The sequence below is a fragment of the Pseudorasbora parva genome, chromosome 4, assembly GCF_024679245.1.
Source record: "Pseudorasbora parva isolate DD20220531a chromosome 4, ASM2467924v1, whole genome shotgun sequence".
In the NCBI taxonomy this organism is placed as follows: Eukaryota; Metazoa; Chordata; class Actinopteri; order Cypriniformes; family Gobionidae; genus Pseudorasbora; species Pseudorasbora parva.
Window position 1 is genome coordinate 32,064,462 of NC_090175.1, and position 18,545 is coordinate 32,083,006.

Genomic DNA, 18,545 nt, shown 5'->3' on the forward strand with positions numbered 1-18,545 from the left:
CACACACACACACACACACACACAGTAGTAATGCTGAAGTATGCTGCAGGCAACTCTTATCAGTTAAGCCCATCCACCATCCCCCATCCACAACCCACACACCCAACCACACACACACACACATACACACACACTCATGTCTGGTTCACTATCTTTTTGGGGGCTCACCATAGACGTAATGGTTTTTATGCTGTACAAACCATATATTCTGTCCTCCTACACTGCTCCTACCCCAAAACCTACCCATCACACAACTTTCTGCATTTTCACATTTTCAAAAGAACTCATTCTGTATTATTTATAAGCTTTTGTACCCATTGGGAAGTCCCCATGAGTCTGTGTGCATTCAGGCTTAAGTCCCCACCATGCTAGAAAACCATTCACACACACAGAGAGGTAAGGTTTTTTGCTTGAAAACTTATACAATATTGCCCTCTACTGGTCATTTAAGGGAGAGCATAAGTGTTGAAAAAAAGGAAAAAAACTGAAAAAAAGTGTGATATATAGAATAACCAGCAGGTGGGAGTATAGCCTTATTTATGAACCAGTTACTTGTGTCCCTATTTTGTCTTTTTTAGCCTTTTGCTACGGGAACACCGTTTGAGATATCCAATAACCGTTCGCATTTTAGCATCTTCTGTATATTTAGGGCCCAAGCCCTGAAAGGGCGCAGAGCCCTATTGTTCTTCTAAGGACAATTTAGCTTTTTCGACTATTCGGGCACTTTCGGGGCCCTTATCATGCTCGAAAACTCTTGAAACTTTGCACACACATCGGAATCTGCGGCCATCAGGGCCGGGCTAAGGCTGGTACCTGGGCGTGGCAGGGGGGCTCGACAGCGCCCCCTAAAGTGGGGTCTGAAAACATGGTCTATAAATCAAACACACTTGCACGCACATGTATGAAACTCGGTACACATATAGAGCTCATCGGGCCGAACAACTTTCGTGCTCTAAGTTATGTGTCAGCCCAACAGGAAGTGAGCTATTATGGGTTGTTCGGAAAACGCATGCTCTGGAATTTGCGATACTCCTCCTAGACGATTCCCCCGATCAGCACCAAACTCGGTCAGCATGAAGTCAAGACACTGAGGATGCTAAATTGCGAGCAACTTTTTGATATCTCAAACGGTTAGGCTGTGGCGAGGAGACGAATTTATGGCGAGAAACGGGAAACAGGAAGTGTGTTATAACTTCTGCATTCATTAATTCATTTTGATGAAACTTCAGCTTTGTGTTCGTTGTAAGAGGCTGATCACATGGATATGACTTTTGTGAGTCAAAGTTATAGCGCCACCAACTGGCAGCAGGAAGTGTGTCACTTTCAAAATGCTTTGAAATCACCATCTTATTTTTACCCGATTTACTTCAAACTTCATCAGTATAATGTCAAACCAGAGCAGATATAAAGCTGGTAAGCACTTCCTGATATTGTATATACTGTTGCCCCGGCAACACATCAAACTATAACATTCTTTTTCGCTCCTTTTGAGATTCTTAAAATGCTTCAAATTACATGAAACTCAACACACACATCAGATATGCTGTCCAGTAGATATGGGCAAAGACTTAAAAACGGGCATGGTGGAGGAGCTCAGTAGCGCCATCTTTTAACAAAAGTAATGCAATCTTTTGTCAAAAATGGGGGGGGTTAGTTTTATCTTCAGTCACCAAACTCTGTATATATATTGTTCTCTTTGAGCCGAACAACTTTCTATTTTACAGTCATTAGCTCCGACGAACAGGAACTCAGATATTTAAGGCTTAAGGTGTGAGGACCTTATTGTAATTGCTAAAACCATCATTTTTCTTTTCCCAAATGAATTACATTTTTGAGGGCCTAAACACGCATGAAAAATCATGAAACTTTGCACACGCATCAGAAGTGGTGAAAACATACATCTGATATGGGTTTCAGAATTAGGTGTGGCAAAATGGTTCGATAGCGCCACCTACAAAAATTTAAATTAAGCGTCATTCGCCCTATGTTTCATGTATGAGTATGAAAATTCAGTAGACGCATTCAGCAGCCCAATACCTACAAAAAAGACCCAAGGCGCCAAATCTGAAAAACCAACAGGAAGTGAGATATTTTGAATTTTCTTCGGCAACACATCAAACTATAACATTCTTTTTCGCTGCTTTTGAGACTCTTAAAATGCTTCAAATTACATGAAACTCAACACACACATCAGACATGCTGTCCAGTAGATATGGGCAAAGACTTAAAATCGGGCATGGTGGAGGAGCTCAGTAGCGCCATCTTTTGACAAAAGTAATGCAATCTTTTGTCAAAAGTGGGGGGGTTAGTTTTATCTTCAGTCACCAAACTCTGTATATATATTGTTCTCTTTGAGCCGAACAACTTTCTAATTTACAGTCATTAGCTCCGACGAACAGGAACTCAGATATTTAGGGCTTAAGGTGTGAGGACCTTATTGTAATTGCTAAAACCATCATTTTTCTTTTCCCAAATGAATTACATTTTTGAGGGCCTAAACACGCATGAAAACTCATGAAACTTTGCACACGCATCAGAAGTGGTGAAAACATACATCTGATATGGGTTTCCGAATTAGGTGTGGCAAAATGGTTCGATAGCGCCACCTACAAAATTTAAATTAAGCGTCATTCACGCTACGTTTCATGTATGAGTATGAAAATTCAGTAGACGCATTCAGCAGCCCAATACCTACAAAAAAGACCCAAGGCGCCAAATCTGAAAAACCAACAGGAAGTGAGATATTTTGAATTTTCTTTGGTAAATTGGTGCAGTTTTTGCCATTGCCAGACGTTGTATTTTAACAAACTCCTCCTAGAGATTTAATCATATCAACATCGTATTTGCACAGTCTAATCTAAAGGCCTTTGTGGTGTTAAATTGGGAAGATCTTGAGTTTTCCCTGAAGGGTGTGTCCGTGGCGGCCTCACAAATGTTGATGTTTCGCCATGACACAGGAATTTGTTGTACCTCAAGCATACAATGTCCGATCTGCCTCAAACTTCACATGTTTGACAAGAGTCCTGGCCTGAAGACATCTACATTCCAATATTCGGTAACACTTTACTTGAAGGGGTGTGCATAAGACTGACATGACACCTTCATAATCATGACATGACACGTGTCATGAATATGAACAAGTTTTTATGCATGTTTATGACAACTGTCATTAAGTGTCATTCCCTTAATTATGTCATTTTTAATGCAATGATGACATTGCAGTTGTCTTTGTTATGACAACTTGACATAAACCAATACATCATAACCTGTCAGTGTCTTTGTCATGACAACTTGACATTACCAAGACAACATAACCTGTCATAAACAGACATGAAATGACATAGCAGATTAATTATCAAATTTAAGAAACTACTTCGCTTTTTGGGTTTACATTACATTAGTTGCTAGGCAACGTGGGGGAGAGGACGCTGGCGTTGTCTGTTCGGCGCTTCTCCACCCACAAATCATGTTAACTTTACTATTAAATTTAGATTTTATTTTATTTTCTTATGTTTGTGACTAGTCTAACAGTCAGAGCTACAAGTTGCTGATTGCTGGCAGCCACTGAGAGGACGTTGTTTGCCGTTTTTTCACCACTTCTCTTCTGTTTTTGTTTGAATGAATTTGAATTTGTGGTTGGTTTTGATTTGAAGGACATTTGATGTTGCTCGCTGCGGCTGCTCTCTCTTCTGGGTGTCGGCTCGTGGTCTCCCTCGGGCTTGAACTGCATGGTGGCTGAAGTTTGCACCAGGCTAGGCGTCATCAGCGTCCGGCATGATGTTTATTCATGTATTGTTATTTTTTCCCTTTGTTGCACTTTGAGATTCTTCGGAATGAAAAGTGCGTTATAAATAAAATCTATTATTATTATTATTATTATTATTATTATTATTATTAAACTGTCATGTGGTTGGTTTTGACGTTGGCTGTCATTAGGCTATTATAATGTCATGATTTTTCTATAAATTTAATTTGTCATTTACATGTCATTAAGTGTCAATACTCTGTCAAATTATTTTATAACATTGTCATGAATCTATTTCTTGACCTAAACTACAGTGGTACAAGTTGAATTTGTCATTAACATGTCATTAAGTGTCAATACTGTGTCAAATTATTTCATAACATTGTCATGAATTTATTTCTTGACCTAAACTACAGTGGTACAAGTTGAATTTGTCATTAACATGTCATTAAGCGTCAATACTGTGTCAAATTATTTCATAACATTGTCATGAATCTATTTCTTGACCTAAACTACAGTGGTACAAGTTGAATTTGTCATTAACATGTCATTAAGTGTCAATACTCAGTCAAATTATTTTATAACAGTGTCATGAATATTTAGCTTGACCTGAAATATGGCATCATAGAGGAAATCGTACAGAGTCATTAAAAACTATTAATATAACTCAAAATGATAGAGTGGCATAGACATATACACCTATATGATGATGTCTATGGTGGCACCACTGGTAATGTGTACGCTGTAACAGTTGTTGGCAGAGCCTCAGTCAGGTTAGTTTGTTTAGGTGTTTAATGTCAATTTAGTTTGCAGTAAGTAAAAACAATTCACAACAACGTTATTTTGGGTTTAATATACTTTATTTAAACTTTCGCTCACTCTTTAACGAATAGTTTGAGTTTATTCTTACCATTTTTTTTTGTTTGTCTGTTTGTCATGGCGTGGCGGAGTCCCGTGTGCTGGTGCACCGTCAAAAGTGGTTCGGGCGGAAACGTTGGCCCTATATATAATATATATATATAGATCCTAGGCCTAGGATCTAGTCGCAACCATTCAGCCCGGGGTGGGGCTCTAAAGACTATTCCTCTTATTTTTATACATCGGAAGATAATTTATAAAGTGAAGTCATTTGACAAAGTGTTATTTTTCTGTGTTTGTTTATGTGTGTATATTATATATATATATATATATATATATATATATATATATATATATATATATATATATATATATATGTTTATTTTGTGTAATGGCCAATATTTGTGTACGTGTTTTCCCCTTTTTGCGTTAATTGGTGCTGGTCACCTGTGTATAAATTCATGCCTTGTGTTTTTAAGAGTCAGTTCTGTGAGAGGGCAGGTCTTAAAAATTAAATGATTGATTTTATTTCTCGAACTCCTTATCATATTTTTAAGACATTTGAAATTGTCTATTATCTAACCTTCTGTTGAAGCTGGTGGAGGAAACTTAAAACATAAAATAAAACATTATGAACTGAAAAATATTAATGATGCTGTTATTAAAAAATAATTTGACAGCGTATTAACACCTAATTACATTTTAATGACAAATTAAACTTGTGCCACTGAAAAAAATGTATGACATTATAATAGCCTCAGTCAACATCAAAACCAACCACATGACAGTTTAAGGTTAACCCTATAAGCTAAGTAAATTTCTTAAATTTGATAATCTGTTATGTCATGTTTATGACAGGTTATGTTGTCTTGGTAATGTCAAGTTGTCATGACAAAGACACTGACAGGTTATGATGTATTGGTTTATGTCAAGTTGTCATAACAAAGACAATTTCGAAATGTCATCATCGCATTAAAAATGACATAATTAAGCGAATGACACTTAATGACAGTTGTCATAAACATGCATAACAACTCCTTCATATTCATGACACGTGTCATGTCATGATTATGAAGGTGTCATGTCAGTCTTATGCACACCCCTTCAAGTAAAGTGTTACCCAATATTCAGTCAAAGTTTTAGCGCCACCAACTGGCAGCAGGATGTGTCACTTTTTGAAAAAAAATTAAATCACTGTCTTACTTTCACCCGATTTACTTCAAACTTCATCAGTATAATGTGAAAACATGACAGATATAGACATACGAATGGATTCCTGATATTTTTTAAACTGTTGCTATCGCAAAGTGTCATTTTAATTATTTTTTTGGGTGTTTTTGAGACTTAGCATGCTTGAAATTGTGTGTGTGTGTGTGTGTGTGTGTGTGTGTGTGTGTGTGTGTGTGTGTGTGTGTGTGTGTGTGTGCGTGTGCGTGTGCGTGTGCGTGTGTGTGTGCGCGTGCGCGTGTTTTCTATACATGGGCTTTACAGAAGGTCATTCTGTTTTTGAAAAGACACATGTCTTAAAATTAATTATTTACTGATAAAAATCAAATTGATTTAAAAAGTAAATTTCATATGATTTTCTAGTTTATAAGTTGTCTGGGTATCACCAGACCAAGCTCAATTTAAGATTTGATCAATGAGCATTATTTGAATGACTCTGTATGCAATTGGATAGTCAACTAAACAGACTACTAAACTCGCCAATAGCGTGCCAGGTGAATAAGTTAGTCTGTGATTTGTTCCCGCACAAGTGTAACAGAAGCAGTAGAAATGAATGTACAGGTTTTCAGACTGTGTTGCAGGGCGAAGTCAAATCGCTGGCAGATCACGCTGGGTTTACCCAGTCAGTCTAAGTAAATTTTATAATAAAGTTTATAATAAACTTCCATAAAATTTAGACGCGCATCTTACTCTTACCTGACACTAATATTAAAATCAATGCTGCAGTTTCTGTGATTTGGCTTTAATTGGTCATTTTGTAATTAACATTTTTTATTGGATGCTACAAATATTGAAATGAAAGCATGCTTAATTGCATAAGATTGTAAATAGCTAAGGTAGGTCAAAAACACATGTAGAGAAGTGTTAGGATAATACAATATCACCATTCGGACGGTATTCTGCGCTCATTTAAAATTGATGTGACATCATCTGACATGAAACTGATTCATTAAATTTAATTGATCTCATAGATGTGACTGTTGTGGTTCGTAGTCATAGCAGCACCAACTGCTGAAGTTAATGTGGTGAATCCAACTTCATTTGTAGGGCACTAACAATATAGTTTTATATAATTTGTTTAACAATTGTGTTAATAAAATAAAAAGACCATGAATTAAATACTGGCCTTCTGGACTTACAAAATTTTGAGCTGCAAAAGATAACTTTGCACATATTTGAAAATTACCTATTATATCATATTACATTAGAATTCATCTATATTTAAATTCCATCATGGGTGTGGCTTGTGGTCATAGCGGCACCAGCTGCTGCGGTAAATGTGGCATATTTGAGCGATTTTAAAATACTCTCCTGTTTAAATGCATATTGCCTGTCTTGCACAATTTGCCTGAAGCCACCGGGGTGGTGGTGCCACCGGCTTGGGCCCGTCATCGCTGCTCGCAGCTTTAATTACTTCATGTTGTCCGAGTTTGGAGGAGATTGAATGAATCACTTTTGAGGAGAAGGTAAAAACTCAGAGCTCACTTTCCACTTTGTGTTATCTTCCAACCAAATTATCTGACTTCCTGTTGGTCAGAGCTAATGACTGTAAATTAGAAAGTTATCCGGCTCGAAAAGTACAATATATATACAGAGTTTGGTGAATGTAGATAAAACTAACCCCCCACTTTGGACAAAAGTGACACTTCCTGCTGCCAGTTGGTGGCGCTATAACTTTGACTCACAAAAGTCATATCCATGTGATCAGCCTCTTACAACGAACACACAACTGAAGTTTCATCAAAATTAATTTATGTATGCAAAAGTTATAACACACTTCCTGTTTCCCTTTTCTCGCCATAAATTCGTCTCTTCGCCACGGCCAAACCGTTTGAGATATCAAAAAGTTGCTCGCAATTTAGCATCCTCAGTGTCTTGACTTCAGGCTGATCGAGTTTGGTGCTGATCGGGTGAATCGTCTAGGAGGAGTATCGCAAATTAGAAGAACAATCCTTAGAAGAACAATAGGGCTCTGCGCCCTTTCAGGGCTTGGGCCCTAATAATAATAATCCTTAGAAGAACAATAGGGCTCTGCGCCCTTTCAGGGCTTGGGCCCTAATAATAATAATAATCCTTAGAAGAACAATAGGGCTCTGCGCCCTTTCAGGGCTTGGGCCCTAATAATAATAATCCTCAGAAGAACAATAGGGCTCTGCGCCCTTTCAGGGCTTGGGCCCTAATAATAATAATAATCCTTAGAAGAACAATAGGGCTCTGCGCCCTTTCAGGGCTTGGGCCCTAATAATAATAATCCTCAGAAGAACAATAGGGCTCTGCGCCCTTTCAGGGCTTGGGCCCTAATAATAATAATCCTTAGAAGAACAATAGGGCTCTGCGCCCTATCAGGGCTTGGGCCCTAATTAAAGCTGCGAGCAGCGATGACGGGCCCAAGCCGGGGGCACCGCCACCCCGGGGGCATCAGCTTAACTGTGCACAGCAGGCAATAGTCATTTAATATGGGAAAAAAATAAAGGGACTATGTCAAAGTCATTTGAATTCACCTCATTAACTGCAGCAACTGCTGCTATGACCAGGAACCCCAACAGTCACATCTCTGAGATCAATTACATTTTATTCATTAATTTTATGTCAGATAATGTCAATTTCAAAATGAGTGCAGAATACTGTCCAAATGCTGAAGTTGTATTATCCTTACACTTCTCTTTGTGTTTTTGACCTACCATAGCTTGTGATTGTTCACCAGTCTTATGCCGCAAAAAGCATGCTTGTTTTTATTTAAATATGTGTGCCATTCAATATTTTTATTAAATTAAAATAAATAAATAAATAAAGCCAAATCACAGAAACCGCAAAAATGATTTTAATATCAGTGTCAGGTAAGAGTAATATGCGTGCATATAATTTATGGAAGTTTATTATAAACACTTTTTATAAATTCGTGTGAAATTAAATTTTTGTATCCATTTGAATTCTATCAATAAATAATTAGTTTAAAGAGGTGTCATAGGTGATCTTTGCAAACACAGCACATGACCTTCTTTAAAGCCCATGTTATAGAAAACAATTAAAAGTATTAGGATATCACTTTCAATTATGTGCAAATGTATTTTTTGCAGCTCAAAATTTTGTAAGTTCAGAAGACCAGTATTTAATTAAAGATATAATATATGTTTTTGTTTTTTACTTATTTTTCACAATAAAGTGATAGATATTTGTGATAGCCTATGATATGAAAGGGTTAAATTATGAAAAAACAAGAGACAAGGTGACACACACACAGAGTGAGAGACTCCCTCCACACACACACACACACACACACACACACAGTAGTAATGCTGCAGGCAGCCCATTTCAGCTCAGCAAACACACACACACACACACACACACACACACACACACACAAGGTAGTAAGCTGCAGGTATAAATCAGCCCACGCCCCACCCCCTCCACACACACACATACACATACACTCACACACACATGTCTGGTTCACTATCTTTTTGGGGACTCATAGACGTAATGGTTTTTATCCTGTACAAACCATATATTCTGTCCTCCTACACTGCTCCTACCCCTAAACCTACCCATCACACAACTTTCTGCATTTTCACCTTTTCAAAAGAACTCATTCTGTATGATTTATAAGCTTTTGTACCCATTGGGAAGTCCCCATGAGTCTGTGTGCATTCAGGTTTAAGTCCCCACCAGGCTAGAAAACCATTCACACACACACACACACACACAGAGGCAAGGTTTTTTGCTTGAAAACTTATACAATATTGCCCTCTACTGGTCATTTAAGGGAGAGCATAAGTATTGAAAAAACAACAACAACAAAAAAACAGTGTGATATATAGAATAACCAGCAGGTGGGAGTATAGCCTTATTTATGAACCAGGTACTTGTGTCCATATTTTGTATTTTTTAGGCTTTTACTAAGGGAAAACCATTTGAGATATCCAATAACTGTTCGCATTTTAGCATCTTCTGTATATTTACTTCATGTTGTCCGAGTTTGAAGGAGATTGAATGAATCGCTTTTGAGGAGAAGGTAAAAACTCAGAGCTCGCTTTCGACTTTTTGTTATCTTCCAAACAAATTATCTGACTTCCTGTTGGTCAGAGCTAATGACTGTAAATGAGAAAGTTGTCCGGCTCGAAATGTACAATATACATACCGAGTTTGGTGAATGTACATAAAACTAACCCCCCACTTTGGACAAAAGATGGCGCTACTGAGTCCCTCTACCACGCCCGTTTCTGAGTCTTTGCTTGCATCTTCTGGACAGCATGTCAGATGTGTGTGTTGAGTTTCATGCAATTTTAAGCATGCTAAGAGTCTCAAAAACACCTAAAAAGATTATTGGACTTTGACACGTTGCCATGACAACAGTATTTCAAGAATCAGGAATCCATTCATATATCTATATCTGCCATGTTTTGACATTATACTGATGAAGTTTGAAGTAAATCGGGTGAAAATAAGATGGGGATTTAAAGCATTTTTGAAAGTGACATACTTCCTGCTGCCAGTTGGTGGCGCTATAACTTTGACTCACAAAAGTCATATCCATGTGATTGGCCTCTTACAACGAACACACAGCTGAAGTTTCATCAAAATTAATTAATGTATGCAGAAGTTATAATACACTTCCTGTTTCCCTTTTCTCGCCATAAATACATCGCCTGGCCACGGACTAACCGTTCAAGATATCAAAAAGTTGCTCGCAATTTACCATCCTCAGTGTCTTGACTTCATGCTGACTGTTGAAGCAGTTAGTCCCAGGCCTTTGAGCACCCGAGGGTAAGAGACCTCAGGTAAAAATTAATAAGGTCCTCGCTTAGGCATATAGCTTGGGCTATGACCGTAGGGAATGCTGTCACTGACAGCCTAGTGTGACCAGAAGGGGAGTGGTTCAGACTTTTGTTTCGAACTCTTGTCCAGGCAGTTGTCACTGCCAGTAATGGGCATGCACTCCCCTCAGCATAGCGGCATGGGTATATCGTTCCCCGTAGCGTCAGCTGACGCAGCGCTAGTTCCCTTTCGAAAGAGAACGAGACGCTGCGTCATGGTGCCATGCCTCGGGGCCTGCCTGCCAAACAGTTGCTTCAGACGAAGAAGCTGGTGTCATGTTTGCAAGGCGCCCTTATATACTTCCTGGTCGCACCTTGATGACATCATAGGCTGTCGCCAGTCAATCCACAACTTTCCTGAACTCTGACCTTTCCCCTAATCGCTATGGCAACGTAGAACACGCCGGTATCGAACTTCCGGTTTACGTTAGTTTAGTTAGTCTGTTTTTTTACGGTCTATGGTCTGTACTGTTATCAGCTAAACGCTTGGTTGTATTATGAGGATTTAGGAGTAGACTTTTAAAACAACGCTTCAGGCAAAATTATCACATGTCCCAGATGGTCGCATGGATCTGACTATCTTACAAGAACTTACTAATATCTGTAGCACTAAGCGATTCACCCGAGTTATACGGTGCACACATTTTGCCACTGTGTGGTAGGCTTGGCTGTTCCTATGATCCACGCAAGAATTACCTTCCGTCCATGCGCCTGTAAATTGATTTTATTTTATTATATATAAAGGTTTATTTGTTTCTAGTTATTTATTTTGTTAGATATTTCCACTTTGCGGGAGTCCCGCAAAATAATTTTATTTTCCCGCAACACGCACACAATAATATCTTGCCACCCGCATCCGCATTCACCATCAAATATGATCCCGCGCCGCACTCGGTTGTGCTGGGTCCCGCGGGAGTGCAGGTCTCTATTTAACGTTAGGTTGTTAGAGCGGTCTTGCTACACAATAAATCTGTACATTATTGAAAACAATAAACATACCCCTTGCAAAAAATTATACAGTTGTACTGCAGTATTTTAAACAGGCTAGGTTAAACTAATATATTATATAAACTCAATAATTAAATTTACAGCAATGAAATGTTAATTTTTATTACAATGCACTTAAATGAATTGAAGTTCATGCATTTATTTTCATGTTGATTAAAAAAAGTCTACTGACAATGTCTGACATGATTTCAACAATTACAAATATTAAAATATAAATATTACTTCTACATCACAATTTTTGAGTTTATTTGAAGCTCGTTGGGCATTGAATGGGTGCGTATGGTGCTAGGCAACATGTCAAACGGGTCCGTTTATGTTGCATGGTTTATGGAAGCAAGTAGGTTTCTGAGGTGAGAGACCCAGGCGCTCGGCGCTCATTAACCCCAGCGAGAGCAGCCTCAACTCGGCTCGTCATTCTGACTACTGCCGCTGCCTGGCAGAAGCCCCTCCTATGATGCAAATTCTTGTCTGTTGTGTAGTGAATGAAGCGAATGGAGTCAAAATGTTCACGCGTCCATGTTCGCGCTAATAGCGCTATTTATTCTCGTCACTCGCGTCTGATGAACGCAGCATAACTGTTATGTGTGCTAAACCGGAACTGAGATACCGTCAACCGGAAGTATCGAGTGTCATGGCCCCACTAAGACTTGCAGGAAAGTTGTGGATAGGATTGCCATGATTTGATAGTAGTTCAGACACCGGTCACGCTGGAGGCGTTCCCCGTAGTGTCAGCTGACGCAGAGTCTCGTTCCCTGTTCTCAGGGAACTATGGTTACAGTCGTAACCAGAGACGTTCTACTTGAGTATGCTTTTTCAGTACTCTTTCCACCACTAATCGCAGGTACACGCTTGAGCCTAACTGATCCGTGCTCTAAATGCAAGTGATAGCATGGCTATATACATACAGTAAATAGTTCATAGTTCAATTTCAGGTAACTGTAAAACAGTATCAAATATGTGACAACACTTACCGTATGGACAGGGCTGCTTCTTATGCTCTGGAATTATGGTTCTTTATCTTAGAAAATTATCCAGATTTGGCCCAAAATTATCCAGATTTCTCTGGTTACGACTGTAACCTTAGTTCCCTGAGAACAGGAAACAAGACGCTGCATCACGGTGCAATGCCTCGGGGCATGCCTGCCAAACAGTCCCTTCAGACGAAGAAGCTGGTGTCATGTTTGCAAGGCGCCCTTATATACTTCCTGGTCGCACCTTGATGACATCATAGGCTGTCGCCGGTCAATAGGATTGCCGTGATTTGATAGTAGTTCAGACACCGGTCACGCTGGAGGCGTTCCCCGTAGCGTCAGCTGACGCAGAGTCTCATTCCCTGTTCTCAGGGAACTATTGTTACAGTCGTAACCAGAGACGTTCTACTTGAATATGCTTTTTCAGTACTCTTTCCACCACTGATCGCAGGTACACGCTTGAGCCTAACTGATCTGTGCCCTAAATGCAAGCGATAGCATGGCTATATACATATAGTAAATAGTTCATAGTTGTTCAATTTCAGGCAACTGTAAAACAGTATCAAATATGTGACAACACTTACCGTATGGACAGGGCTGCTTCTTATGCTCTGGAATTATGGGTCTTTTTCTTAGAAAATTATCCAGATTTGGCCCATGACGACCCAATGGATCATCAGGAGGCATAAACCTGGGAGATTTTTTTCACAAGATTAATTTTCACATTTTCATAAAGGGTATAAAAAGCTAACTGATGTACACAGCACTGAAATTAAGATTTAAATCACACAAATATCCAAGTTCAACAGACTTACTTATCATTTACAAAGGAGTACATCAGAAGGCGTTCATCAATAAACTTCTTCCACTCTGGTTTCTCAACAGCCAAGTCTCTGTAGTTGTCATTGGAAACAATGATGCCATCGGATTCATAAGCTAGCTTAACGATAAACCTGTCATCATAGCAGACTACTCTGCGGCCCTGGACACGACGTGAGGGTGTGAAAACAAGAATCTTATCCTTTTCCAGCCGTCTTAAAATCTCCTGATCTGTAAGGAATTATTATTATTTTTTCAATTCTATTAGATTGATATAGTCATATGGGTGCTAGACATAAATTAACAAATAAAAAAATAAAATTAAGAGACCATTAAATGCATACCTACTGTAACTTCAACAAAGGAAAAACTTCAGACAAGTTTAAATGTCAACATGTTTTCTCACTGGATTCTCTGAGGACAAGCAGGCAAATGTTTTCACCTGTTATAAGAGCATCAGGGCGCGACTGTTCTTTCCTCCAGGCTGGCACAAACACTGTAATGTCCTGATGGCCACGTTCAAGAAACCAATCAACTGCAAGCTGAATACCATGACAGGAGAACATCTGTTTATTGCCATGGCTGTAAAAATGAGAAAGAATGAAGAAAGTAACTATTAAAAATACATGGCTCTAACTGCTAATAATGAATTACTTTTTAAGTCACTGTTTGAATTCGAAATTCATTAAAAATGTCTGTCAATAACATAGAAGATATACCTTGCAAGCAGAATTGTTGGGCATGTTAATTTTCTGATCATATTTTTTTTTTCCCAGGCACACATTTTACCAACTCCAAACCACATTAATTTTTAATAACTACTATTAATTTTGTGTTTAATCATCCTTGCCCCCCTCAGGAACCTGATGATCAGGTCGTGCTTCCCTAAGGACTTTCCACCTACCAAATCATGATTAGCGGCGATAGCGGCAACATAAACTTTAAGGGGGGAGGGAGACAGCCTTCTCTCCAACCCGCCTAGTAGGAAGGAAAGCACGGCACTGACCGAACATGGTTCCACTTCAACGCATAGAGCGTAGCTAGGGGAAGTGATGGTGTCTACCACAGCATGTGGTAGGTCACCTAGAACCTCCGTGTCTCGTCCAGGGACCAGGCATGGAGTTTCCAGAGGTCCGGACATGGGTGCCAGAGGGTGCCCCGTCTCTGAGTCTCTGCTCCTCGTCCTCCCTGACTTTGCACAGTGTCTGTGCGAGAAGGCTCATTGGGGGAAACGCATACTTGCGTAAGCCCCGGGGCCAGCTGTGTGCCAGGGCATGCGTGCCGAGTCTCACCTCGGTCAGGGAATAAAACAACTGGCAATGGGCCGTGTTCAGCAGGGCGGCAGACAGGTCTACCTGTGCGGCCCCCGAAGTGGCTCCATATCAGCTGGACCACCTGGGGATGGAGTCTCCACTCTCCAGGGAGCACCGGCTGTCGTGGGAGCTTGTCGGCTGCACGATTGAGCAGGCCTGGAATGAGAATGGCACAAAGCGACCTCAGATGCTTCTGACTCCATAAGAGGAGATGGCGGGCGAGTTGTGACATGTGACTTGAGCATAGACCACCTTGTTTGTTGATGTACGCAACGGCCACAGTGCTGTCCATACTGACCAGAACGTGCTTGCCATGTAGCAGCATTTTGAAGCGGCCCAGCGCAAGACGAACTGCTAACAACTCTGAACGAATTTACGCAGTTCAACACTGACTGGACGCGCTCCTCTGTGACGTGCGCTGTCAGGCCGACTGAATCCAGCTCCATCATGAGAAAAGAGATCCTATGCATTGGGCAGAGTTTGCTCTTCTACCAGTTGACCCGAAGCCCCAACTGGCTGAGGTGACTGAGCACCATGTCCCTGTGTTCGCACAATTACTCTCGCGACTGGGCGAGTATCAGCCAGTCGTCGAGATAGTTGAGGATGCGAACACCATGCTCTCTCATGGAAGCCATGGCCGCCTCCGCGACTTTCGTGAAGACACGGGGTGACAGTGACAGCCTGAAGGGTAGGACTTTGTACAGATATGCTCGTCCCTCGAAAGCAAAGCGTAGGAACGGTCTGCGTCGAGGGAGAATCAAGACATGAAGGTACGCGTCCTTCAGGTGGATCGCTGCAAAGCTTATTTTTATTATTTTTTAAATTATCTGTACAACTGTTTTAATTACATTTTTTTTTTTTTTTTGTTCGCATTGTATCCTTTTTTCTCATGCATATGTTAACACTATTTTAATGAATTTATATGTAAAGCACTTTCAATTGCCATTGGGTATGAAATGTGCTATACAAATAATTTGCCTTGCCTTGCCAAAGGCCATATGCGAAGAGGTGTGAATGATCATGAATATTACTGGTTTCACATCTGAGAGAATAAAAGACCTGCATAATGAGCTGCATAATGATGAATGAGCTTCAGGTGAGTTGACTGAGATGGAGATAAGCAACAGAACAAAGGAAATATATTTTGTTGTAGTTTATTTCAGAATAAAGTAAACAAAAGCACATTACTATGGAGGACCAAGTTACTCAAAATTAAATAATTAAATAAATAATGAATTTAATGAAACAACAATTAAATGTACCAGTTTATTCTGAAATAATTAAATTATTAATTAAATTACTAATTTATAAATTTAATAATTTAATAATGTATTTCATTAAATATTTATTAAATTATTAAATAAATAAATGTATCTATTTATTTAGTAAAATTATATGAAAACACAACATTTATTGTTTAATATATTTTACAATTACCTCTTCCACACACACTATTATGTTTCAAAATAAAAAATAAAATAATTTTGAAAAGTGCTTTTTCAAAAAGACGTTTTTCCTAATAAAATGCTGCATTTACGAACTTGACACCTATTTGACTAATCATGCATTTCCAAAACACTATTTTCCCAAAGATTTTTTTTCATAATAATAGAGGACATGTCACAAATGTCAATCAACAGGCAGTGGGCGGTGCTTGGTGCTGATTGGTTTGACGTTGAAGAGTCAGACATGACAGATCGTGGTTTGATGACATCACAGAACACCAAGGGTGCTTCTCATTTCTTATTTGTGACTGAAAATGTATTTTGACTCTATTGAATTTTCTCAAAACCTGAAAACTACGAGAACTGTGGCTCATGCGTTTTTATCTTGATCAATTCCTACCGCCATATTAATTTCCAATCAATTCCACAATTTCCCCTTGTCTGACCCAGACAGAAAAAAGTAATCAATCTGAAAGGATTATCCAATCAGCGCCGAGCACCGCCCACTGACTGTTGACTATTATATGAAAAAAAATCTTTGGGAAAATCATGCTTTGGAAATGCATGATTTGTCAAATAGGCATCATTCATAAATGCAGCATAATTATTATGTAAAAGGCTTTTTGAAAAAGCACATTTAATAATGAAAAAATTGATTTTTAAACATAATACTTTGTGTGGAAGAGTTAATTGTGAAATATTAAACCAAAAATTGTGTGTTTTCATGTAATTTTATAAAATAAATAGATACATTTATTTATTTAATTATTCTAATGAATATTTAATTAGATAAATTATTTAATTATTAAATTGATAAATAAATAGTTGAATTCATTATTTAGTACATAAACTGGTACATTTAAGTGTTGTTTTCTTGAATTCATTATTTATTTAATTATTTCATTTTGAGTAATTTGGTCCTCCATACAAAAGGCCTATTATATTTTAAATTATCAAAAGATTTGACTACACTGCAAAAAATGCTCTTTTTTAGTTTTTTGTTTTCAGTTTTCAGTCAAAATATCAAAAAAAAAAAACTTAAATCAAGATTAATTTACTAGATAAGTAAAATGACAAAAGATATTTGTTCTTGTTGGGGGAAAAAATATTAAGTGAGTTTTTGCTTAAAACAAGCAAAATAATCAGACAATGGAGGACGAAAAATCTTATTTCTGTTTGGGACAGAAAAGTGATTTCAATCGGAAACAATATTACTTTTCTTACCCCATTGGCAGATAATTTTGCTTGTTTTACAGAACAAGAACAAGAAAAAACAAGAAATTGTTTATGAAAGAAGTCATGCTAAAAAACAGTAATATTGTGACACTTAACTAGTGATCGACCGATATATCGGATTCCCGATATTTTTCCCGATATTTAAGCATTTTCCCATAATCGGGTATCGGTTTTGTAATATCGGATTTCCCGATAAATGGCGCCATCTTGTGGACGTTTTAAGAATTGCATACAAGCGCGCTATTAACTGACTGTCTGAGGGGAGATGAGTCAACAACAGTGTTTAAAGGTAAAATAACCTGCATCCCTTAATTAATAAACTTTGTTTGACATAACATTAATGCACAATTGAGATATGCACAAATAAGATGTTATGAGATGATATAAACCTTATATAGTTTAAACTTGGCACTGTAGAGACGACTCACTGACAGTCGTCAGGTAATCCGTTATGTCACAATAAAGAGGTAACTTCACATGAATGAAACAAAACAGCCATGAATGAGAGCATGTTGGAAGTAAAAGCACCGAATTTCTTTCTTTCTGTGTGTTTATGTTCAGTCGCATTCAGCCGTTCACTCACCAAGTTGTTGCTCCAGCATATATGCTAACGTTACCGTAGGCTATGTAGGCTAAACAAGACCGACTCTTTTAAAACTCCTTAAATTATATTAACATCTGCTATATAACATTTATATAATAAACATCTTATTAATTACAGCTCCGTGAAAATGAATTATTAGGCCACCATGAATGAGAGCATGTTGGAAAGCGCTAAACTTATTTCTCTCTGTGTGTTGTTTATGCTCTGTCGCATTCTCTCATGGAGTTGCTGCTCCAGCATAGGATAATCACCATATGTAAACAAGACCGACTCGTTTAAAACGCCTAATTAAATTAACGTCTGCTATATAACATTTATATAATAAATATCTTATTAATTATAGCTCCGTGAAAATGTATTATTAGGCCTATCTCCGCAAGATGTGTAAGTTAAATGCAGAGATGAAAACAGCGCTGTTGTCAGCATTTCATAGACATACACAAACATTAATATTGATACCATACTAGATGAGATAAGAAAAAGAAACAAACCCGCGAATACATCA

The 18,545-nt window shown here is 38.4% G+C and overlaps 1 protein-coding gene across 1 annotated transcript in view; it reads right to left on the reverse strand.

Annotated features, from left to right (window-relative positions):
* The window catches only part of LOC137073263 (probable ribonuclease ZC3H12C), a 193,498-nt gene that overhangs the window by 16,045 nt on the left and 158,908 nt on the right, over positions 1 to 18,545 (reverse strand). Inside the window, exons 4-6 of the mRNA XM_067441576.1 lie at positions 13,885 to 14,024; positions 13,439 to 13,673; positions 13,208 to 13,314 (exon numbers count right to left, since the gene is read on the reverse strand). Coding sequence (XP_067297677.1) covers positions 13,208 to 13,314; positions 13,439 to 13,673; positions 13,885 to 14,024 — 482 coding nt within the window. The remainder of the gene's footprint in view (positions 1 to 13,207; positions 13,315 to 13,438; positions 13,674 to 13,884; positions 14,025 to 18,545) is intronic.